At 37.5% G+C, this 22,842-nt stretch overlaps 1 protein-coding gene across 1 annotated transcript; it reads right to left on the reverse strand.

Annotated features, from left to right (window-relative positions):
* Nucleotides 1–1,587: 1,587 nt before the first annotated feature.
* On the reverse strand, nucleotides 1,588–5,972 carry RGS1 (regulator of G protein signaling 1). Its single transcript, XM_056110749.1, has 5 exons — nucleotides 5,831–5,972; nucleotides 5,401–5,481; nucleotides 4,813–4,874; nucleotides 3,355–3,518; nucleotides 1,588–2,423 (listed from the first exon to the last, which is right to left on the reverse strand). The coding sequence occupies exons 1-5, from the start codon at nucleotides 5,926–5,928 to the stop codon at nucleotides 2,238–2,240; spliced, it is 591 nt and encodes a 196-aa protein (XP_055966724.1). The 5' UTR covers nucleotides 5,929–5,972; the 3' UTR covers nucleotides 1,588–2,237.
* Between the last annotated feature and the right edge of the window lie 16,870 nt (nucleotides 5,973–22,842).

Raw genomic sequence — 22,842 nt, forward strand, 5'->3', positions numbered from 1 at the left:
TTATTTTTTATTATTTTTTAAATTTGGGGGCCACACCCAGCAATGCTCAAGCCTTGCTCCTGACTCTGAGCAAGGTATGCTTGGGGGCCTACATGGGTTGCTGGGAATTGAACCTGGATCTTCTGTGTTCAAGGCTATCTGCTCTCTGTCATATCAGTCCTTGGGTTTTCTTTTAATATATACATTCTTGGGGCCTGAAAACTAGTATGTGGCCCCTGGATTTTTTGGTTTGATTTTTTTTAGGGGGGTGGGGGCGAAACCCAGTGATGCTTAGAGGTAACTCTAAGCTCTGCATTCATGAATTACTCCTGATAGTGCTCAGGGGACCATGTGAGATGTCAGGAATTGAACCTGGTTAGCCATGTGCAAGGCAAATACCCTCCCTGCTGTACTGTATTATGTCGGACTATCGCTCTGGCATGTGGACCTTGTTTGATTCCTAGCACTGCATCTATACCCCTGAGCAGACAGAAGTGACCCATGAACACAGAACCAGGAATAAGCCATGAGCCATGAGTACCACCAGATGTGGTCAAAACACCCCTGTCCCCAGTAATAAAATATAAATTTCTATTCCCTACCCCATGGAGATTTTGAGTCAGTCTAAGATAAGATCCTAAAATAAGCATTTTGCTTGAGCCATAGCACAGCAGGTAGGGCTTTTGCCTTGCATGCGGCTGACCCAGGTTCGATTCCTCTGTCCCTCTCGGAGAGCCCGGCAAGCTACCAAGAGTATCCCGCCCACACAGCAGAGCTTGGCAAGCTCTCTGTGGCATATTCGATATGCCAAAAACAGTAACAACAAGTCTCACAATGGAAACGTTACTGGTGCCAATGAAATCGATGAACAACGTGAGGACAGTGCTGTAGTGCTACAGTGCTTTTTAACATTAGGCAATTTTGATAGCAAAACTTGGAAACTAGTGATTTAGTTTTTCCTGAGTCTCACCTGTCATAGAATTGCTACTAACAATGGGAAAATGCACCTAAATTTTATAAACTTTAAATCACAATAAAATATCTGTTGTTGGATTACTTCTTGAATTATCTTTTCATTTTTCCATTGGTTTGAAATATGAGATCATATTATGCAGTTTGATTTTTATACACAGTTATAATAGATAATAAATTCTGTCCAACTGATAACACAACACATAAAATATATTATTAATTGGATGATGGACTTTCATTTTTTTCTTAGTCATCTCCAATGGTGCTTGGCCATATCCAGTCATGGCTCTGGGTCATTTTTTTACCATGCTGGGAATTATGCAGTGCTGGGATTCAAACCTACATGCTAAGGATGTGCTCCAAACCATTGAGGTATCTTCCTGATCCTTGGCTCATGGTGTTTTTATTTTCACTTTTGGTTTTGGGACCACACCTAGCCATGTTTAGGGATTACTCTTGGCAGGGCTCAGGGAACTATATATGGTGTTTCTGGGAATAGAAGCCTGGTTAGCCCTGTGCAAGGCAAGTGACTTATCTACCTTTGGTTCCTTTGACCATAGTTTTAGTTATTGAAGAGACATAAAATAGAAGACCTATGCTTGGATTTTTGAAATAACAAGGAAATATAAAGATTAATTGCTTCTATGCATTTTAATACAAAATTCTATACAAAATTTCTATACAAAATTCACATTTATTATTACACTAATAAATTAATTTACAGATATATTCTCATTTTCCAGCTTAAACTCATTATTCTCTTCTTCATCACTTTCAAGTCAATAAACCATACTAAATAAAAACACTTTGGGTCAATAATAGAAGTAGTCATCTCAAAACCTACTTTTAAAATAGCCATTCAATAAATTAGAGACTTCAGCAGCGTAATACAATCTGTCTATAGAAATATGTGCAGTGTGGATGTCGTCCAACACCCAAGCTTATAGTATGTTCATTTGTTTCAAAATTTGTATGCACAGTTTCTGTGCAAATGGTGTTCCTTGACCTTCTAGTTCTGAGGGATTTTCTGGTTGGTAGGCCCCCTCCATCCTAGGACAATACATTTATATCTCTGCTGTTTCTTCTTCCACTGTTTCTCGATTTTAGCATTTATGGTTCTTCAATCCTGTAGCTGGATGGTGTCCGTGGTAATCCATTCTGAACATTTGCTCTTAGACTGGGCTGCTCAGTCACCCAAAAAGGCCTTATGGTTTGCCCAGGGAGTCATAGTGGCACATTCCTAATGCACTTGATATTACCTTTGATTCCCCCCATCCAGAAACAAGTCACTTTAGGCTATTTGCCTGAAATTCATTCAGAAGATTTAGGTAAATATCTGATTTGAGGAACCTGGGATAAGAGTCCTTTTCCATAAGAGTATATATGATTTTTTGGGCTTCATCAAAACAGGTGATGGTTGGTGCTTTAATCTTCTTGGCTGTTGATTCTCGAGTACGGAAGTCAATATTGATCTAAAAGAGAAATTGTCATGAGATCATGCCCACTTTCAATTTATTGTGTAACTAATAATGTTATTGTGCTACTTGAAACATCTTAAGCAGCTACTTGAATCCCTCATTTAAATCAGTGTAAATATCAGTCTGAATGCTTCTAAAGCAGCCATGTATTAGGGTGAAGGAAGTTAAAAAATTATTGAAAAGTCTTTGCTCCAACTTGACTCAAGGGAATTGAGTTGGGAGAGGCCTTAGAATCAGAAACAAGTAACTTAAATATCTATATAAGATATTACATGCATTAAAAAAATGAGTGAATTCTTAAGATTTTTTAGGAGAAATATTTTGACAGCCATTTTTTGTTAGGAACAAGAATATGTAACTTGAAGGTCGGCAGTATTACTAATGAAATATTTTTACTGCTGTAATTTTATGTATCATGCTTAATTTGTATTTTGGTCCCAGATGGGCTAGCTCATAAAGCAAGGACAATTAACATCTGGCCTGTGGACCATGTAAGGACCGGAAGATCATATGGTCTGGCCCTAGTATACAACAGCACAAATACTTGTGTTTCTCATCATTTGCCTGTGGCCCATCTGCCTGTATTATATGACCCTCAAATGATGTTATAAATCTCTAAATTGTCCTTGGCAGGAAAGGGCTTCCCCAGTCTGTCATAAGCACACTGACATGAATGCTGACCGGTGTTTTAGGTTCCTAACTCCATTCCCATCACGTTAACTAGTTTGGCAAAATCAGTCCTCTCAACCTGCTGTGTTCAAATATTCACTGATGTAGAACACTAAACATTCCTGTCAGAAATCTATAGAAATACTCTAAATTTATAGCAGTAAATTACTGAGTCATGATTCTCAGTGTCCTGAATGTTATTTTTGTATCTGAGTTTTTTTAGAAACAAACTGATGATGATGTATTTAATACTCACTTGTTTGGTAGCATCTGAATGCACAAATGCTTTATATATTTTTTCTGCTTTGCAATGCAAATGGTCAGATTCTGTTTTTTTATAGTCTTCACAAGCCAACCAGAATTCAATATTCTCTTCACTGAATTCAGACTTAAGAAAACTTCCAAAGACATCTTGACCAGCTAAAAAGAGAGTTAGTGGGAATGATTGTTTAACTAATTATGCCACCAATAAACAGCTTAAAATTAATTTTCATAAAAATACTATTGATATATTTCTGTGGGGAGGTAGATTTCTCTGTGGAAGCAGCTATTTGGAGGAGGGAAGGACTTAGATGTCCTTCATTTACTGTTCATCTGGACCAAACATGCTTATCCATCCTAGTCACAACTGCTTAGTGAAGACTACAGAATTGTCCCTTACTTCCCCCTAATAATTAAAATTTAAAATTTTACTCTTCAGATTACAGTACAATTTCTTTTCTTATATTTGCCAAGTCAGCCAGAGTGGAGACTATCTTAAAGCAGCAAACCTTGGCAAAGGGCATTAAAGCCAGGCTAGTCATTAGCATAAAATTAGCCTGTCCATTTCAGATCTGTCAGAAAATTTGAGTCCTATGACTCCCCACGTGCTTGATATACTGATCATACTTGCTGGTGTTACAGAAGGTTTTAAATAGGACCTGCTTATCTTTCATGATTTGTTTGAGTCATGAACTAAGTTAAAAAATAGCAAGAGGACTAACCAGCTTGATATCTCAATGGATTGAACGTAAAGCCTCACATATGCAAGGCAATGGTCCACCTCAGAGTTATAGCCTCATGTTCTGAGGAACCAGATAGAAGCTAATTGATCCCAAGAAGCTACTTGATCCAAGCCAGACTTTTTAGGGTGTTTCTTGAGAGAAGAGGACCCTCTCGTTCTAGAGATCAAGTGGTTCATACACTGCTCAGTGAATCTGCAATGCTGATGACCAGAGGGAAGCAGGTTGCTTTCATTCCTTATTTTCTCTCATAAGAAATGCCTACGGGATGCTTTCAAAATTCTATATATGATCTCTATGCTTGAACACATAGCATGCTATATAGAATGCACTTATATTACTCTGTGTCTCAATAACCTCCAGAATAGTATGTAAGAGTGTTTGGAATGGCAGTTCACATGTTTAACTCTTATTTAGCCTTTAAAACTATGGTTAGCTAAAAAATTTAAACCTCAGAATCCTAGACTAATTTTTTATTTTGTTCCTATAATAAATCTTAGAAGCACCTGTCTTGGCAGATTTATCTGAATGACAGTGAAAAAACTGGGTTCTCTGCCAAAGTTATATTACAAGATAAGGCATAGATGATGAAGGTACTGTAATTACAGATAATCTAGAATAAAACTTTTTGTACACTATTCAGCATGGAACACTATATTTTAGTGACATTATTCAATTTCTTGAAACATCAAGCAGTTGATACTTAATCTTACTTTGATTAGCAAGCAGCTTGTCCAGAGATTGCGACCATTGTACTACTTCATCAGCAGAAAGTCTACAAAGGGAAAAATTTAATAAATTACTACAATAAATTTTGTATATGCATACTTGAAATCAAAGTTCTTATAGAATTTGGATAAACTTATAAAATAAGATTATCAGTCTAATAAATTTTTCTATGTCCATTAAAATTAATATAGGTTTGAAAATATCTGAAAAATTTAGATACAGAAACTTCACAAGTATAATAATAAAAATCAAGTATGTGTCCATTCATATTTAATTTACACTTGTTACTAATATAAAGTAATCTATTTGTGTTGTTAAAGGAAATAAATTACTTTTTTTTCTTTTTGGTGTTTGGATCACACCTAGCAGTGTTCTGGGCTTTTTGTGTTCAGGGATTGTTGCTGGTCAGGGGACCACATGAGGTGCCAGCAACTGAACTGTAGTTGCAGCATACAAGGCAAGTGCCTTAACCCCTCTACTATTTCTGTGGTCCCAGGAAATAAATTCTTGTTGGATTACAGAGTTAATGCACAGGCTTTTGTGATGATCATTGAGAATCTAAGTATACGTACATGTCCTTGGACTTGGAAGGCTTCAGTCCAGATTCCATATGTGGGATCAGAGACCTTAGATATGCTCTCATATCCATTCCACTACAAACAGAACAAAAAGTACCCAACATGTGAATATTCATCTTAACACAGTAGGATACATCTTACTTCCAAAAAAGAGAAAATAATAAAATAGATTTCTCCAAGGAATAATCCAGTATTTTGTTATCTTTAAGTAAGTGCCATTTTTATGAGCAGAAGTCTGGAAAAGTTTCAACCTAATTTAGTGCCTTATCATGATTCATTTTACAAAACAACAGGCTACGCATTTAAGTCACAGCATGCAGTCTCTCTGTCCTATCTAAATCAAATGCTCTTAATTTCATAAATTTTCAATCTGCTTGCCATTAAAGCCAGTGTAAGGCAAAATGCACATTTGGTAAGAACTTACAAGGTCTTTGGCCTCCTTTTTTGTGTTTTGTCTTCTAGAAGAGAATGATCAGTTCCTTTCAGTTCCTTTGGATTGGCAGAGAAGAACATCCTGGGCATTATTTTATCTACTTTCACGGCGTGGAGATGGCGGTTGCTTGCTCAGTCCTCACCGGCAATGATCTCCCCGTCTACTTCTCTGTGCTTTATATAGTGAAGACTCACAAGCTGGATCAGGCAGCGTGTTTATCAAGTGACGTTACCACAGACGCTGAAAGTTCCCCCTTTTTGGTGTACTGTGACGTGTATCTTGAAAAAAAATGGCACAGAGTGATGTCTTGTGGTTGAAACTTAACCAAATGAGACCAGGTCACTTGACTAGAACATTAAGCATACATAGGCACACACAGATACTACATCGCCAGAGCATTAATAGCTAAAGCCTTTGGTTTCAAAGGATGCTGTTTCTTTCAGATTGCATGCTTCAGTAGAATGTTTTATTTCATATATTTATTGTATCACATATAAATTCAGTGTTAGAGATCTAGCGCCTCAATCCCTTGGGTAGTTTTTTTTTTATGAAAATTTCATCTAATCACATTTTTTTCTTCTTATTTTTTTTTAATCACCATGAGATACACAGTTACAAAGTTGTTCATGATTGGGTTTCAGTCAGGTCATACAATGTTTTATCTTCTCTCTCGTTCACCAGTATACATTTCCCACCACCAATGTCCCCAGTTTCCTTCCCACCCTCTACCCCCAGCCTGCCTCTATGAAAGGCACTTATCTTCTCTCTCTCTCTCTCTCTCTCTCTTTCTCTCTCTCTCTCTCCCTCTCTCTCTCTCCTTCTTGGGCATTGTGTTTGCAACACAGGTACTGAAAGGTTATCTTGTTCGTCTCTTTACCTACTTTCAGCACTCAGTTCTTGTTCAGAGTGGTCATTTCCAACTCTCTTTGGCATAGTAATCACAATATTTTTAAGAGGTTTTTATTTCCCAAGGATCAGTATAAAATAAATAATTAAAAATTATTTGAGTATCTCCTGGGAAGGAGAGTGTATCATTGCTTCTCCCACTAGGACTCTCATTCCTTATTTCCATGATAAAAAAAATTGCATGTTTGTGTTTTCTGAGATGTGTGTTATGTGATCAATGGGTCATGTATGCAAGACGACAAGATGATTTTAGGGGATCATAGATTTCACTATTTGTTCAGAATTAATATGTCAAACTTCAAGATTTTTTATATGTTATTACTTAAGAATAAAGTAAAATCAGGGCTGAGGATGTGGTTCAATGTTCCTTTCTTTTATATATAGGAGCTGGTCTTGATTTCTGTCACAGAAAAAAAAAGGAAAGCAAATAAAGATTAAAATGGAAGCATAAATGAACAAATGTTTATTTTATCAGGATAAAATAAGAGTATATTTGGATAAGCCAAGAATGCATGTTTTTTGGTGATAGTCTACCAAATGCGTCCAGCATCTCTGGAGAAATACAGTATACTTTTATTTAAGATTAAAGTTTAAGAAAATCCAAGTAAGTAATGATTGATCATTGATAGGCTAGAAGAATTAGTGTGATATAAGTTTACACAGAGAGTATTGCTTATGCATAGTGTCAAGTTTTGTGCTTCCTTTGTTTTTTTGTTTCTAAAAAAACAAAACTATAGTTACATGGAGATGCTTGCGGTAGTATTAAGTAAAGCTGACAAATAGGAAGCAAGTATTTCTTTTTCTATCTTGGTTTTATCTTCAAGATAAAAAGGTCAAATTTATAGTTCTACTAATTCAGTTATTACACAGTCATAAACATAAATTTTGTTGTCCATAACAAGCGTCACTTGATGCTGGCAAGGTAACAATGAAGTAAGAATGACAGTTAGTGAGGTGAACTGGCTTCTTTGTCTGTCACCCAAATAAAACTTATAGAGTGCAAGCCTGATGACATAAGGCATCTGTGTATTTCTTGTGGTTTGGCCCACTCTTACTTTTCTATTAGAATTTTGAGCATTGCTCATGTTTGTTTGTCTAGACGTGTCTCAACCCTCTAGATAACTATGGATAGATTATAGTAAACAAAAGTTGTTGTAAATTTATTTTTAAGGCTATGCATATCATTATGAAAACAGTTGGCAATTTCTAAGATATATTTCTGCCATTGTAGTAACTAACTTTTTATATTTCTGCAACGGTTATCATTCCATAATGTTGGATGTTACAGCAAAACTTATTAAACCTGAATATTTGAGGAATGGGTTAAAATGAAATATGATTCTTAGCTTGGTCAATGTTGATCCTCTGAGAGCCTGAAATATGCTCAATATATAAAATGTAGCAATTTCCTAAACCCTCTTTTGTAGGAAAAATAGTTTGCAGAAGTAATGCCATTAGTTTATATGATTGTTCATTCTTAGTGTTGCACATACTGTGAGTGTTGTACATTATATAGGCTTTGACAAATGCATAATCACATGTATTCATCTTTATAGAATCAGAATAATTTCTCTGCTCTAAAATATGCAATGTTATATTTTATAATTAGAATGTTTAGGGGATTGGTTCAGTAAAATATGTAAGAGTATCTCTAGCAATTTTGATGGGGAAATTTTTAATACTTTGTGTTCTGACTTTGTCTTTTGGTTCTAATCACTTTAACTGTAGGAGTACTTCACTACATGACTTTTAATTTTTTTTGTTTTTTATATCAAACATGGTAGTGGTCAGGGTTTCCTCACATCTTGGTACTCGGGCATTTTTCCCTAATGGTGCCTGGATGCATTACTGGGAATCTAACCCAGGTCTTCTACATGAAAAGCACGTGATTCAGTCCTTTTTGTTTGGGGGTTTGGATTATATCAAAAAGTGCTCAGGGATCACTCTTGGCAGAGTTTGGGGGAACCGTATATTGTGCTAGAGATTGAATCAGGGTTGACCATTCCTAAGGCAAAAGTTTTAATCCCTGTATTATCTCTCTGGTCGCTTTAATCCATTTTTAAATCTTTGAAATTGCTGAAGTTTTGTGAGCATGAAGAATTACAGAAAGGGGCAGTAAAATAAGCATAGGACTATCTTAAGTTGTGAGGTGCAGGATGAGAACTAGTGTTTTGATGATGATTATGTTATATAACAGAAAGAAGTTGAAATATAAAGCTGTTCACCTGAAACTTGGTTAATTTTATGAACCAGCAATATAGCAATTCATATGTCTCCCTTTGTGTGAATGAACAGAAATTTTGATCCTGTTTGATTAAAATTTCATTATATTTTACAATGCATTGCAATGGGCACCACAAACAGAAAAAGAATGAATTTCTGACCCAAAGGTTTCAAACTACAGTAAGTTGGGCAGTCAGATAGACAAGCAAATAGGCAATGTAAAAAGTGCTGCTAAGAGAGGTGGGAATGATTAATTCTGGAAGTGTGGTGGAGAAAAGTGCTGTTTTCCACTTCCTATAAAATTAACTCACAACCACACAACTCTTCTAAGCCTATTTCTATACTCAAGATCACTACCTCTTGGAATACCCCCAAAGCAGGTCAACTCCTTTGGAGAAACCAAAAGACCTCTGACATCTCTAAAGGTCATAGAAGAATGGAAAGCTTTGAGAGTTGAAAGGGAACTCGTCTAAAAAGACTGTTGAATTAGGAGAACTACCAAAGGGTTGTAGAATTAAGACAAAGACTCATGACTTAATTATTGTTGTTTTCCAGCCCTTGTTGTACCCAGGCTCAGAGAAGGAGCTATAAACAGTATTTCAGCTCACTTTCACAGATTTTATTTTAAAAGCTTTAACAAAGGTGAATCGTCAAGGTCGTTCTCTATATCCAGATGGGGACATTGGTGCCTACTTTCTAACATTTTTGAGTAGCAATATTAAACATTTAAAGTTAGCAGAGAATATTTTTTCTAAACCATGAAAATAACTGATATGTTTTGATTAGAAAAGATATTTGCAACTAGGTAAAGTTCAGTGATCTCAGTAAATGCAAACCAAGCAAGATAAGAATCTAGTTTCTTTTTCTTACCCTGCTCTACTTATAGGAAACAGTAAGTACTTCATTTCTATAATTTAGAAGATTATAAGAAACTTGAACATAAGGAATTTCATGAGTAAAATGGGCACACAGCTAGAACCTAGATCTAATCTTTCCAATAAGTTGCTTATAGTACGCTCATCATTTAACTAATTATTGAAAATGCTAAGTGTTTATTTGGATTAATAGTTTCTGAAACACTTCCTCCATAATGGATTCATTTTCATTTACTGATCACTCCATTATTTACTCTCTTTTTTTTAGTGAAGCAAAATAGTTTTTATTGAATAAAACTTGCTTAGAAAGACATGAGAGGGGGAAAAAAAGCAAAGATCTGAAAGGAGAAAAAGGGAATAAATGTTTTCAAGAGAGAACACAGGCTTCTCCAGAATGGAAGAAAGCAAACAAAGAATCACAGAGGCAAGTGAGATAATATTCAAAGACGTACACAGGCTTGAAGAGCAAACCCCCACTTCATTTGTTATAGTCCTTCAACAGGGAGAGTTTGGTGATTTCAGAATTTACTTGACTGTGTTTTGAGAATGCAATTTATGAAGTACTCAAGCAAGCATGTGTTATTCTCAAGTTTAAGTATATAGTAAAGTATGATATAAAAACATTGACATTGTTTAGAGCTAGACTATTACAATAATGAGACAGATGCACAGAGATCAGTATGGAGTGATAATTTGCAAAGAAAACTATATTTTAATAATTAGGTAACAATTTCAATAAATGGGTGTGCTATGCTTTCAAATTTCTAGCTCCACTATTCCAGTGATTTGCCTTTGCTTTTAATACACACTAAAGTGTTAACAATGGTGACTTTTGCTCACCCCACCCCTCTGCTTTGATTATATGATTTCCTGGAGAATCTACTTTATTCTTTCCAAAACCTTCTTACTTAGTTCTTACAACTACATTAATCATTAGCTTCATTGTGCTTTTTCTAGTGCCTTATGTATCTTTACATTGTGCTTTTGTATCTTTGCATAGTAATTTTCACCAAGTATTGATGCCTACCTAATGGATGTTTCTTTCTAATCATACCTCTCTGACTTGACTAAGAAACGTTAGAATGATTCTACTATTATTGTGGATTCAGGTGTCTCCCAGTGCCCACCTTTTTTTCTTTTTCTTTTATTGCCACACTTAAAGTGCTCAGGGCTTACTCCTGACTCTAATACACTCAGGGATAGGGTACTAGGGATTGAATCTGGGTTGGCCACATGTAAGGCAAACACCCTACCTGCTAAACTATCTCTGGCTCCTATGATGTCCTTTTCAAATAGATCTAATTAGTGTTCCATTTCTCTCTTATTTTTTAATTAAATGATGGCTTCGACCCACAACATTCTGCTGATGTATAAGTCATGAAGTCTTTCAAAGAACCATAGAGTCAAAAACCAAGCTATTAACTTTGACCTATTTTGTGAATTTGATCAAATAAGCTGACATCTTGAGAGTTGCCTCTGAATAGAAGTAAAATGTGATCATTCAGATAAGCAGTGGTGTAAGGGGATATTTGCTCCTTTTGAGATTTTAGACGAAAGGAAACTATATCTATAGCAATTCAGATTGGTTTAACAGGACATTATTAATTTAATTTCAGGGAGCATACCTGACTGTGCTCAGGATTTTCTTCCGACTCTGTTGCTCACTTCTGTGGATCACTCCTGAAGTGCTTGGGGAACCATATGAGGTGCTGGGAAAAAAACACATGCAAGACAAGTACCTTATCCTATGTACAATCTCTGAGGTCCCTGTACAACATTTATTACAGGTGACAATTTTTCATATTTTTCTTTGTCTAACCTCATTCCCAAAACAAAGTTTGGCACCTCAGCTGCTTCCGAATTCAGGGCTTCTCCTGGCATTGTAACTTTGCATCCAATAGGTCAGTCTTATGGCTTGTTTCTTAACTAATATTTATTTGTAATAGATTTTTCTTTTGTTTTTGTAATAGAACATTTCTTATAACCAGTATATTTTTATAAACCAATATGTTAAATGTATGAATGTGTGTTCAGATGTAATTATGTGGAAATATCACAGACTATTTTTGTGAAGGCCCAATCTAATGTTTTACCATCTGCTTTTCACAGATACTCCTTGCTAGAATTATTGTTTACTTCCAACTGCAGAGCTTATTCCGCTCCCATTTCTAGCCAATCCATAATGTGGCTAGAAGAAGCTAAATGATTTTTGTTTTAATTAGAGCTAGTAACAAGTTTCTGTTAGAGTCTTATGGGGTTGCCTATTGTTAAGATGGGATATTTTAAATTACAAACATCAGCAAGACCATTTGAGCCTTTATTATATTAGGTCAACAGAAAGATGTATCATTGGGAAGTATCATTGGGTATCAGTTAAAAAAGGAAAAGCTGAACAAATTAACCTTTCAACCAATGGTCATCTAAGCCTAAATGAAGCCTTATAATCTTGGTATGTAAATTATGAATTAGTTGTAGCTATAAATTAGGCAAACATTGCTGCTTTCAACTTGAGAAATTGGACTTCTATACTTCTAAAGGTAGCAGGTTCTAAAGTGTGTATAGTGCCTCTTCCATCTTCATTTTATTTCTGTTTTCTTCTTCTATGTCTTGTTTTGTTTTCAATTGCATTTGTAAAATAAGAAAACTAGGACAGTGGACTTGATGGTAATCCCCAAGTAGAAAAATTTCATAATCGTTAATCTTTCATTTTGTGTCTTAGATGATATGAAAGACAGGAGATACAAGCTCGTAATCTACTAGACATTTGTAACTTTCAGTTTGATGAATATTTTTGTCTTCTCTCTCTTTTGTTGTTGTTGTGAAGTAGTAAATTCTTTTTAACCTTTCTTGGTCCTTATTTAGAACTTGTTGACTTTTTTCCTTGGTTTTAGTGTTTTGACCAAACTTCTGCAAGGAATAGTCAGATGTTAACATTGCAGAAACCAGTACAAAAATACATTAAATGCCACTGTTTTGTGTGGGAGTTTGTTCCATTCTTCTAGCCTGAGGTTTCTATTTTCAGGTTTTGTTTGAGCAAGTTTGAGGTGTATTTGTCTTCTTCTATGAAAGAATGAGTGGGTAAGCCATGAGGTGATTAGTTAAACTTGTAAGGAGCAACAGGAGGTTAGATATGTGAGAAAGCTATGAAGCTAGGCAGGTCTGGGTTAAATAAAGTTGGGAAATAAATTTAGCATGGAGCTGGCAGTGTCACATCCCTGGTACTGACCAGACTCAGAGTTTACTGCTCACTATCTAGTACCAGTTGATTCCTGAGAAAACTAACTCTATGGAAATAATGGATATTAGTACAATTTAAAGCTGTACTCAACATCTCGCCCGCATGGCAGAGCCTAGCAAGATACCCGTGATTTGAATTATATAAATTTTTTGGCTTTTGGTGGTTTCATTAGGGTCCCTCAAGCTCCTGAAACTTATATTTTTAATTTTTGGAACAGTCTCTGTACTGCTTTCCATAGTTGCGCTGCCAATTTACAATCCCTTTAATTTATTTTTTCTTTTGGGGTCACACCCGACAATGTTCAGGTGTTACTCCTGACTCTGCACTCAGGAATTACTCCTGGCTGTGCTCCAGGAACCATATGGGATGCCGGGGATCAAACCTCAGTCGACTGCTAGAAAGGCAAGCACTCTGTCCACGGGACTATCGCTCTGGCTCCTTACAATCCCTTTAACAGTGCGCAAGGAATCCTTTTTCCACATCCTCACAGCTTCCCCAACCCACAAACATCTGTTCTTGCTTATGGGTATGAGGAAATAGCTCACATTTTATTTGAATAATTTTATATTATCTTTACATAATTATTACTACATTTACTACATGATTTAAATGTAGTAATAACATTTAAATCATGTAGTAAATGTAGTAATAATTATGTACATTATATGTAGTAATATGTAATATGTAGTAATTATGTACATAATATGTAGTAATAATTATGTACATTTACTACATTATTACTACAATTATAACATAATATATTACTTTACATAATGACCTTTACCCGGGATTCCACAGCTCATTGTTTGTCAGTAGAAGACAAAGAATCTCACCCCATCACATATTCAGAGAACTATACCTCCAGTCTTTTTCTTCTTTTTCTTCCTTTAAAAAAAATTTCCCCCAAATGAATGATGGTCAGTGGCTATTTCCAGCTCAGTGTTCAAGAGTCATTTACAGAATGAAGAAACAATAACTTGTTCTTTTCTGTTAATGGTATTGTCTACATCATTTCTGGTTATTGATTTTCATCTTTATTTTCGTCTTCATTAGTGTTTTGTTTCTTCCAGGTTTCTTGGCATCGCTCAAAATTTTAATTGATTGTCAGAAGTAATCACTTGATGTTTTGAGTTGCTTTCAGGATACTTAGGCCTGGCTAGTTACTTGCAACAACTTTGATTATTTTCCAGGTGAGTCTTTCCTAAGTAGAATCTAAGCAGTATTTCATCTCAGGTCAGTTTTCTCCTCTTCTGAGCAAAACTTTTGTGGCTAACTTCTTAATGTTCATATTTAATATTCACCCTAGAGTTTGAAACTAATCCTGATCCTGTGAAATCCCACAGTATTAGACCCCTCTAGCCTTTGAAATGATTTTTCCCTTTGTAATTTTATCACAGACAAATGCTCTTTAAATACTGAAGCAGCTTTATCTTCAAACTCTGCCTTCCTCTCTCTGTGGAGTTCTCCCTCTGGATATTTTCCCTCTGACTATCAGTTGGTTCTCCCTGAACTTCCAGTTTTGACTTCTCAACTCAAGGAGCAAGACAACAGAGTGGTATACTACTCTCTACACAAGCCAGGACATTTCATAGGCTAGTAAACTGTATGGTCAGCAGAATAATGTCATCTGATGCTTATATCTGAGATCCCTGCTTGATCACCTGGTGTCCTCTGAGAGTCCTAGAAATATTTGGTTAAAGCAGTAGGTCGTTTGCCTTGCACGCAGCCCACATGGCCGACCCGAGTTCGATTCCTCCGCCCCTCTCAGAGAGCCCGGCAAGCTACCGAGAGTATCTCGCCCGCACGGCAGAGCCTGGCAAGCTCCCCATGACGTATTCGATATGCCAAACACAGTAACAACAAAGTCTCCAATGGAGACGTTACTGGGCCCGCTCAAGCAAATCGACGAACAATGGGAGGGCCTTTACCTTTACCTTTAGTAAAAACCCTAAAATTCAGTGACTTCTTTTGTCATTTTTATATTGTAAAAACTACCACATAACCTTAAATCTTTGCTATATTAGATATTGATAGTGACTATTATCCATTCATATCTACACTTCATCTTTATTGTTTTTGGCTGTGCCACATCTGGCAGTGCTCAGGGATTATTTTACCCCTGGCTTTACACTCATGAATTAGTCGTTTTGGTGCTCGGGGACCAGATGGGATGCTGGGAATTAAACCTGGGTTGGCCGCATGCAAGACAAGCACCCTACCCGCTATATTATTTTTCAAGCCCCTGCACTTTATTCTTGATTCATGCCATTTTGACCATAATGCTGCATTTTTTGATAAGTATGACATAATGAATGTATGATTGTCAAGTTGTCAAATGACCTGGTGTGGCACAGTCTTAAAAATTGAATTACTATTCTTTGCCTCTGGAATGATAACATTTGAAGTTTAAAAGAAGTTATGTACTTTCAAACACATCTCCCAACCCGAATGATCCCTCCAATTATCATTGACTTATAGACAAAGACCAAACATGATGTCCTCTCAGTATGTATATTGCAAACCATAATACCCAAAAGTAGAGAGAGAGTAAGAAGGAAAGTTCCTGCACTTTCCATCCCTAGAGGCAGGGGGTGGGTGTGGTGGGGTGGTGGGAGGGATACTAGGGACATTAGCGGTGGGAAATGTACACTGGCAGAGGGATGGGTGTTAGATCACTGTATGACTCAATCATGAAAGCTTTGTAACTGTATCTCATGATGATTCATTAAAAAATAAAATAATTAAAATAAAAGAAGCAACATAAATGAACAAATAGTCTCGTGCTGGTCAAATGACAAGTCTGAAGTTAACCAATGCATCACTATAATCAGAGAGAGTTTTTAGGAACATGACTTTTACCACTAGTCTGAACCTCTGGGCCACATTTTCCATCATTCACACCTCTAAATATAGTGAAGGAAGTACTGGTTGCTTTGTTAGAGTTCCTGTGTCAACTAGTGGTGATAGGTGTACAGGTAAATCTAGAAATTCACACATGTAACTGACAGATACCAGTGTCCCTTTTTATCACTGCAGGGCATATCATATTAGCTACAGTTTGACCAACAAAAGCAATCTTGCCACAGTTCAGGTTTCTGAAAATCAAAATCAAATTCAAGAGAATGATTTCTTCCTGTGATTTCCTGGTGTTGTCATATGAAGACTGAATTCAGGTAGTGAGTCCTTAGGAATGCAATTTGGAAATGGATAAAATAGCTAAGTAAAGTGATTTAGAATAGAATATTGGAGAGTCTGTGCTGTGCTTGCATAGATACAACTCCTTGTACAATATTTGTTGGTTATATGCATCACTGATTCAAGAGAAGTGTTACTGTAGACAACACGTGATATTTTTTCTTCAGATCCAGTATAAAAGTAATTTATGTCTCTTGTAAAAGTAATAAGGATAAATAGATATTAATCCATTGGATATTTTAGATTACTTGATCTGACCTTTGTCTTGCACTGAGACAAATATCATTAAGCACATTTAATAAATCTCAAAACTGAGTTTCAGAGAGATGGTCTTTCCTATGTACTAATTTATAGTTTAACTGAAATCTGACTTCAGAGGTTTTGCTTAGTCCATTGTCCTAAGCTACTTCTCCAAACCTCTGCACCATGTGACAAAAGCTGTTGGTCTTTCCAGGCCCCACTTCCCTTTCTAGAATTTTCTGAGTTTACCCTGCTGACTCTTAGAGCCACAAAGTGGAACTATCCTCCAACTTGCATAAGAGAGCTCCCTACTGCAGCTTCTTTATACCTTTTTGTTTTTCCAAAATTGAATCTGGTTTGGGGTTTATCCCACATGTGTGGAGCCCATGTCTCATAATCAAAGTTCTTCTTGGCAACTTGAGTCCTGCGACTTAAAGAGTTTTTTGCGGAGTGGGGGTGGGGTATTTTAGTTTTTTTCTTTGCCCCCTCCATCACATCCATCAATTGCTTTGTCTTTTTTTTAATTGAATTACCACAAGATACAAAATTACAAAGGTGATCTGGTCCTTTTCGGTCATGCAGTGTTCCAATACCCATCCCTTCACCAATGTACATTTCCCTCCACCCATTATCGGCAGTTTCTCTCCCACCACACTCCTCCCAGCCTGTCTCTATTGCAGACACTTTTCTTCTCTCTCTCTCTCTCTCTCTCTCTCTCTCTCTCCTTCTCTCCCCCACTTTGGGGCATTATGGTTTGCAATACAGGTACTGAGAGGTTATCATATTTGTTCCTTTACCTGTATTTAGCACACAGTTCTTATCCAGAGTGATCATTTCTGACTATCTTCGTCAAGGTGGTGCTTCGGCTATTTTAAAAGCTGTTCTCACAGAAAGCTGTTCTCAGAGAGCCTTGTGGAGAACAGGTATGAGCCGGGGGTGCGGGGGCGACTAAAACCTCATGGGAAGGGGGGCATTCCAGTCAGTCCTTCACGCCCTACCAGTTGGGCCACCGGTTGCCCCCCATGAGCGGCTCTCCGGCACGGCCATGGCCCCAGAAGCACAAGGACTTAATGCAGAACCCAGCAGCTTGGAGCAGAAAAGTGAACATACTATGCATTAATCCAGGCCATCATGTCTGCCTGGAGGGGAAAGGGTGTTGCCCCATTCGCCCTCCTCCCTCTGGAAAGAAAGATGGCGGCCACATGGGAGCCTTGTGGAGAGCAGGTGTGAGCTGGGGGTGTGGGGGCGACAAAAACCTCATGGGAAGAGGGGCGTTCTGGTCCGTCCTTCACGTCCTACTGAGGTTACCAGTTGCCCCCCACGAGTGGCTCTCCAGTACGGCCACGGCCCCAGAAGCACAAGGACTTAATGCAGAACCCAGCAGCTTGGAGCAGAAAAGTGAACAGACTATGCGTTAATCCAGGCCATCATGTCTGCCCGGAGGGGAAAGGGTGTTGCCCCATTCGCCCTCTCCTCTCTGGAAAGAAGATGGCGGCCACATGGGTGCCTTGTGGAGAGCAGGTTTTAGCCCGGGGTGTGGGGGCGACTAAAACCTCATGGGAAGGGGGGCGTTCTGGTCCATCCTTCACGCCCTACCTAGGCCACCAGTTGCCCCCCACGAGCGGCTCTCCAGCACGGCCACGACTCCAGAGCACAGTAACCAATCTCTTAATTATATGACTCTCAGTAGAAATACTTCCAGGGTTAATTAGCAAAATAGCAGAAATCCAAAACCAACATTTAATTCTTGAACTCAGCTGTAGAAAGAGAATCACTTCACAATGCTTTCTCAGCATGTCTGATTTGGGGGGGAGGGGGTAAACTCTAAATAATAGTGGTGCATCTTTTATTGCAACAATGAATCTAATCAAAGCAGATAGAGTGTTAACTAGAATTCATCTGCCTCGCAGGCATTGGGAGGGGTGGGGTGGGGTTTTATTGGGGTTCTTCGTGGTAAAAAATAAGTAATGGTAAAGGGAAAGGTGTTTGATATTTGCATGACTGAGACCTAAACCTGAAAGCTTTGTAACTTTTCCCACAGTGATTCAATAAATAAATTAATTATAAAAAATAAGTTCTGATTATGATGTTTTACCACATGACAGTTTTAGGTGTTGGTTTTTAAGATGCATGCTTCATTGATAGAAAGCTCATTTTATTAGGGGGTTTCAAATTTTGGTACCTATTTTGAGAAATACTTTGAAAGTCTTAATATAGAGGGATTTTTTTGTAAAATAGTTTTATTGATGAGGGATATGATTTAAAAAAAGAGAATAATATCAAAGGAGAAAGAAGGAAAAACGTAGAGAGAGTAGAGAGATAGAATTAAGATGAAAGCTAAAGAACAGTGAGTGATATTCATGCCTAAAGAAGGACAGGGGTAGCCCCAGTGAAGACTGCTGCAAAATTAAGATGAGATATACACTTTGGATGTGGGTGAACACAGAGTGTCATGCCCCTTTGTTCTAAATGTCAGTTTTTGATGATCATGTAGTAGAACAACAATTTGTACCAAAATGAAATATTGAAAAGACAATTTGATGGTAGCATTCTTTTCTGGGAAAGAATTATAAAATTGACTTCAATATGATTTCAAGGCTGTTTTTGAGAACACTACTAAATGTGGGGATTTTCCATGAGAAAAATTAACATTTTAGTTCTATGAAGTCTAAGGGCTTTTTAATGTTTAGCTGCAACAGATCCGGACTGCAGAATTAAATCTCACTTCATAAGCATCCTGTATCAGTCCTGTGTCAGTACAGGAAATAGGTTCAAAAGCAGATGAAAGAGATATGCATTTGCTCTTCAGGATGCCCTCTCTGTAGACCATAGATTCTAGACTCTGTTCATACCAATTTGGCCATTTCCAGGAATTAGGGGTTGTTGATTTTTCATATGATATATTTAAAACACAATGATGGGAGAATATCCATGTTCAGTCCAATTATCAAACATCTTTGCTCATACAATCACATGTTCTCGGCACTGACATGTAGGCTAATGCATCCAAATAAGTCATGATATTTCATTTTACTTGTATTCAAAGTCATAATAGTTCACTTTACTTGTATTTTACTCTTTGTACATTATACTTTTCCTAAAAATATTAGAAGATATTTACTAAAAGAAAATGCTGGTTTAAAAGGTAATATCCACAAAGATTTTTAGGACATGAAACAATTTATTTATAACAGTGCTGTGTGATAGATTATGATACATGTTGTTTACTTAATTTTGTTTTGGGTCAGTCACACTTAGGGTTCAGGATCTACTTCTGGCTCTGTGCTCAAGGGCTACTTTGGCGGTGCTCAGTACCAGGGATGTGTGCTTGGTGCCAAGCAGTACCACGGATCAAAACCAGGCATTCTGCATGCAAAATGTATGCTAAGCTTGTTGAGATATCTTTTTGACCCAAATGGATATTGTTATTCTGATACTTTAAATGGAAAAACCTACATTCAGATTTTTTAAAAATCCTACTTAATGTCACAAATCTTGTAAGATATACATTTACTGAGAATTCATTATCTGCTTATATTTTCTGTATTTATGCATCCTCAAAGAACCCTAAAAGGGAGAGAGGATTTAATCTCTATCTTATAGATGAGGTAACTACAGCTTTGGAGATTAAGTAACAAACCTGAATTTACATGATTGGCAAGTTTTAGGGCTAGAATTCTTAGTCTTGATTTTCTGGTTTGTTAGCCAATAATTAGCTGCCAACTGTTTTCATATTTTCTTTTTGGTGGGGACACACCTGGTAGTGCTCATGGTGGAGTTCAGGGGACATTGGTGCTGGGAATCGAATGGAGTAGACAGCAAGTAAGGCAAATGCCCTAACTTCTGCATTTTTGTATGTCTCTGTCTCTGTCTTCATCTGTCTTTCTGTTTGTCTCTCTTCCTCTCTCTGTCTCTCTGTCTCTATCTGCCTGTTTTTCTGTCTGCCTATCTCTCTCTCTCTCTCTCTCTCTCTCTCTCTCTCTCTCTCTCTCTCTCTCCCCCTGATTCTCTCCTGGTCTATTGACTATCACAGCAGAGCAAGTTCACAAATCTAGGGCCTCTTATCTCTTAGATACTTCAAATGAGTACCTGTTTTTAAAAGTGTTAGTTTTATAGTGTAAGAATTTAATTGGTGAATTTTCAACAATTTGATGGCTAGAAGGAGCAGTCACCCTCCACAATGGAGCTTTCCTTTAAAAAAATACATTATTTATTATGCATGAGGTTACAGCTAAAGGAACAACCTGAGATGTAATCTTGACTAGGAATGATAGAACTCATGCTAGTACCTCAACAGTGAGTCTCTAGAATCTCTCATCTCATAGCACACCCTGGAGCATGACCTATGTTAACAGTGACCATGCTCTAAATATAACTAAGATACAATCTGTCCAAAGCACTCTTGTTTACTATTTAGCTGTATGTCCTGCATTCTTGCCAAAGACTTGGTTTGGAGTTTGTGATGAAACTCCTGGAGAGAGGGTTGTTGGGTTACTCTGGAGCCCATTTTGTCTTTCCGTCATAAAAACTTTGATCAAATCTCCCAGCAAGCTTCTTTCAAGCTGCACACAGGAACTAGAACGCAGAGCCCTCCACTGAGCCATCCTCACGGGGCAATGCTCCTTCTTGGTTTTACTCTTGAACTTCCCCCTTGACATCTGAGCAGCAGGAAGTGTCCTACTCAGATCTCTTCCAGGATGATGGCAATATAGGGTATTGGGTCTCTGACTAAATAAATGACTCCAATAACCTCAGAAAAGGCCAAGATGAAACCTGGCAGTCACAGTTAATCACCAGCAGCATGAATCAAGCAAGGGTGAGCCTGCATGTGTGAGCTCTCCTCTTTCACTGACACCCTAATATGAGAACTGTACTTGGCACTGCCTCAGCAGCTGGGGAGGAAATGAGACTTCAAAACCTTGACCTTGAAAATTAAGATTGCAGAAACCCACTTTGTAACCTTGAAACTTCAGAAATGGGGGACTTTTTCATTTTTGTTTTGGGAACACACCCAACAGGGCTCAAAGCTTATTCCTGACTTTCCACTCAGAAATCACTTTTGGTGAACATAAGGCATGCCTGGGATAAAACCCAGGTCAGTTGAGGGCAACACAAGTGCCCTACCTGCTGTGCTATATCAGGCCTTGCGGTGGGCTTTGTAACCTTAAAAAATCAAATCCTAAGAAACCCACTTAGAAAAGGTGGGCTTTGGCTTATGAACTAAATAGAAATTGTTTGGTAACTGTTATATTGTACCTGAATCAACTTTTACAACTCTCTTCTCTGCCTAGTCTTCTGTGGATCTCCCAGTTAGCTTTATATTGAGCACATGTATTCCATGCATATTTTAATCAGTTCCCATGAAGGTTAAAGGTGACGAGCTTTAGCATGGAGTTTTCACTCTCAAACCTGGTTAGTTCTATAGAGTGTATACTCTGAAGATTTTTGCATCTTGGAAGCTTGATTTCAAAGAGGATTGGCATGAGGCTTCATCATTAAAACAAGTTTAAATTATTTTTAATTCAGATATAACGATGAGGCCCTCTTACATGTGGGCAGAGAAGAGGTACCCAAGAAAAGCACCCTCGGTATTGATGGAGAATCTCATATCTGAAAGTAGGGCAGACACTGGCAGCTATGCCCAGAGAAGACAAGAACAAAGCCACAACTTCCTCATAAACCACCTGACAGTTCTTCACAGCTGTCTTCAGCTGTATCAACAGACACTCACTATTTCTAAGTAAGGACAAATAGGTTAGCACAGATGGCAAGGCTATAGTATTTTATCCTGTTTGTTTTGTTACAAGGAAGCAAGTTTGCAGACTTCTGAGGAATACTGTGGGGGAAACACACAATTTTATGGTTAAAAAAAACACCTAAAATGAAAGAGCTTCCTGTAATTCGAGCTTTTCTGATAAGTATCTACAAGGTGTGAAATTATAGCCATCTTCTATTGAATCTGAGACATTTGATTAGTGCGTGGTCCACATATATCATTGAAGGGAATGCTGAATGCAGTTGTTCTGTCCACTAGAGCAAGCACTACGTGCTAAATACACAGTGCTCTTTTATGCAGTCACTATTATCAGAGAAGAGATTTGACATTGAAATGATGAAGTACTTATAACAGATGTAGTATGTTCAGTTCCCGGAAGCTGCTGACATCCTCTTTGATCTTGGCTCTAGTGCTCACAGACACAGAGTGCTTAGTCAACCTTTAGATATAGACGACAGTTAACTGAGTGGATCTCTGAGCTCACATGTCATTGGGATGAAATAAAAATTGTTCTCCATTAGCAAATTAAAAAAAAAGACTGAAGCGGTTT

This window comes from Sorex fumeus, unplaced genomic scaffold (genome assembly GCF_029834395.1).
Source record: "Sorex fumeus unplaced genomic scaffold, SorFum_2.1 ptg000010l, whole genome shotgun sequence".
NCBI classification, from domain to species: Eukaryota; Metazoa; Chordata; class Mammalia; order Eulipotyphla; family Soricidae; genus Sorex; species Sorex fumeus.

What these genes read in the sequence shown, in the direction of transcription:
- RGS1 (XM_056110749.1), bottom strand. Translation starts at nt 5,928, where the DNA reads ATGCCCAGGATGTTCTTCTCTGCCAATCCAAAGGAACTGAAAGGAACT. An exon ending in AAAAGGAGGCCAAAGACCTT is followed by an intron (nt 5,482 to 5,830) that starts GTAAGTTCTTAC and finishes TTCTGTTTGTAG; the next exon opens with TGGAATGGATATGAGAGCAT. An exon ending in CCTTCCAAGTCCAAGGACAT is followed by an intron (nt 4,875 to 5,400) that starts GTACGTATACTT and finishes TTCCCTTTGTAG; the next exon opens with ACTTTCTGCTGATGAAGTAG.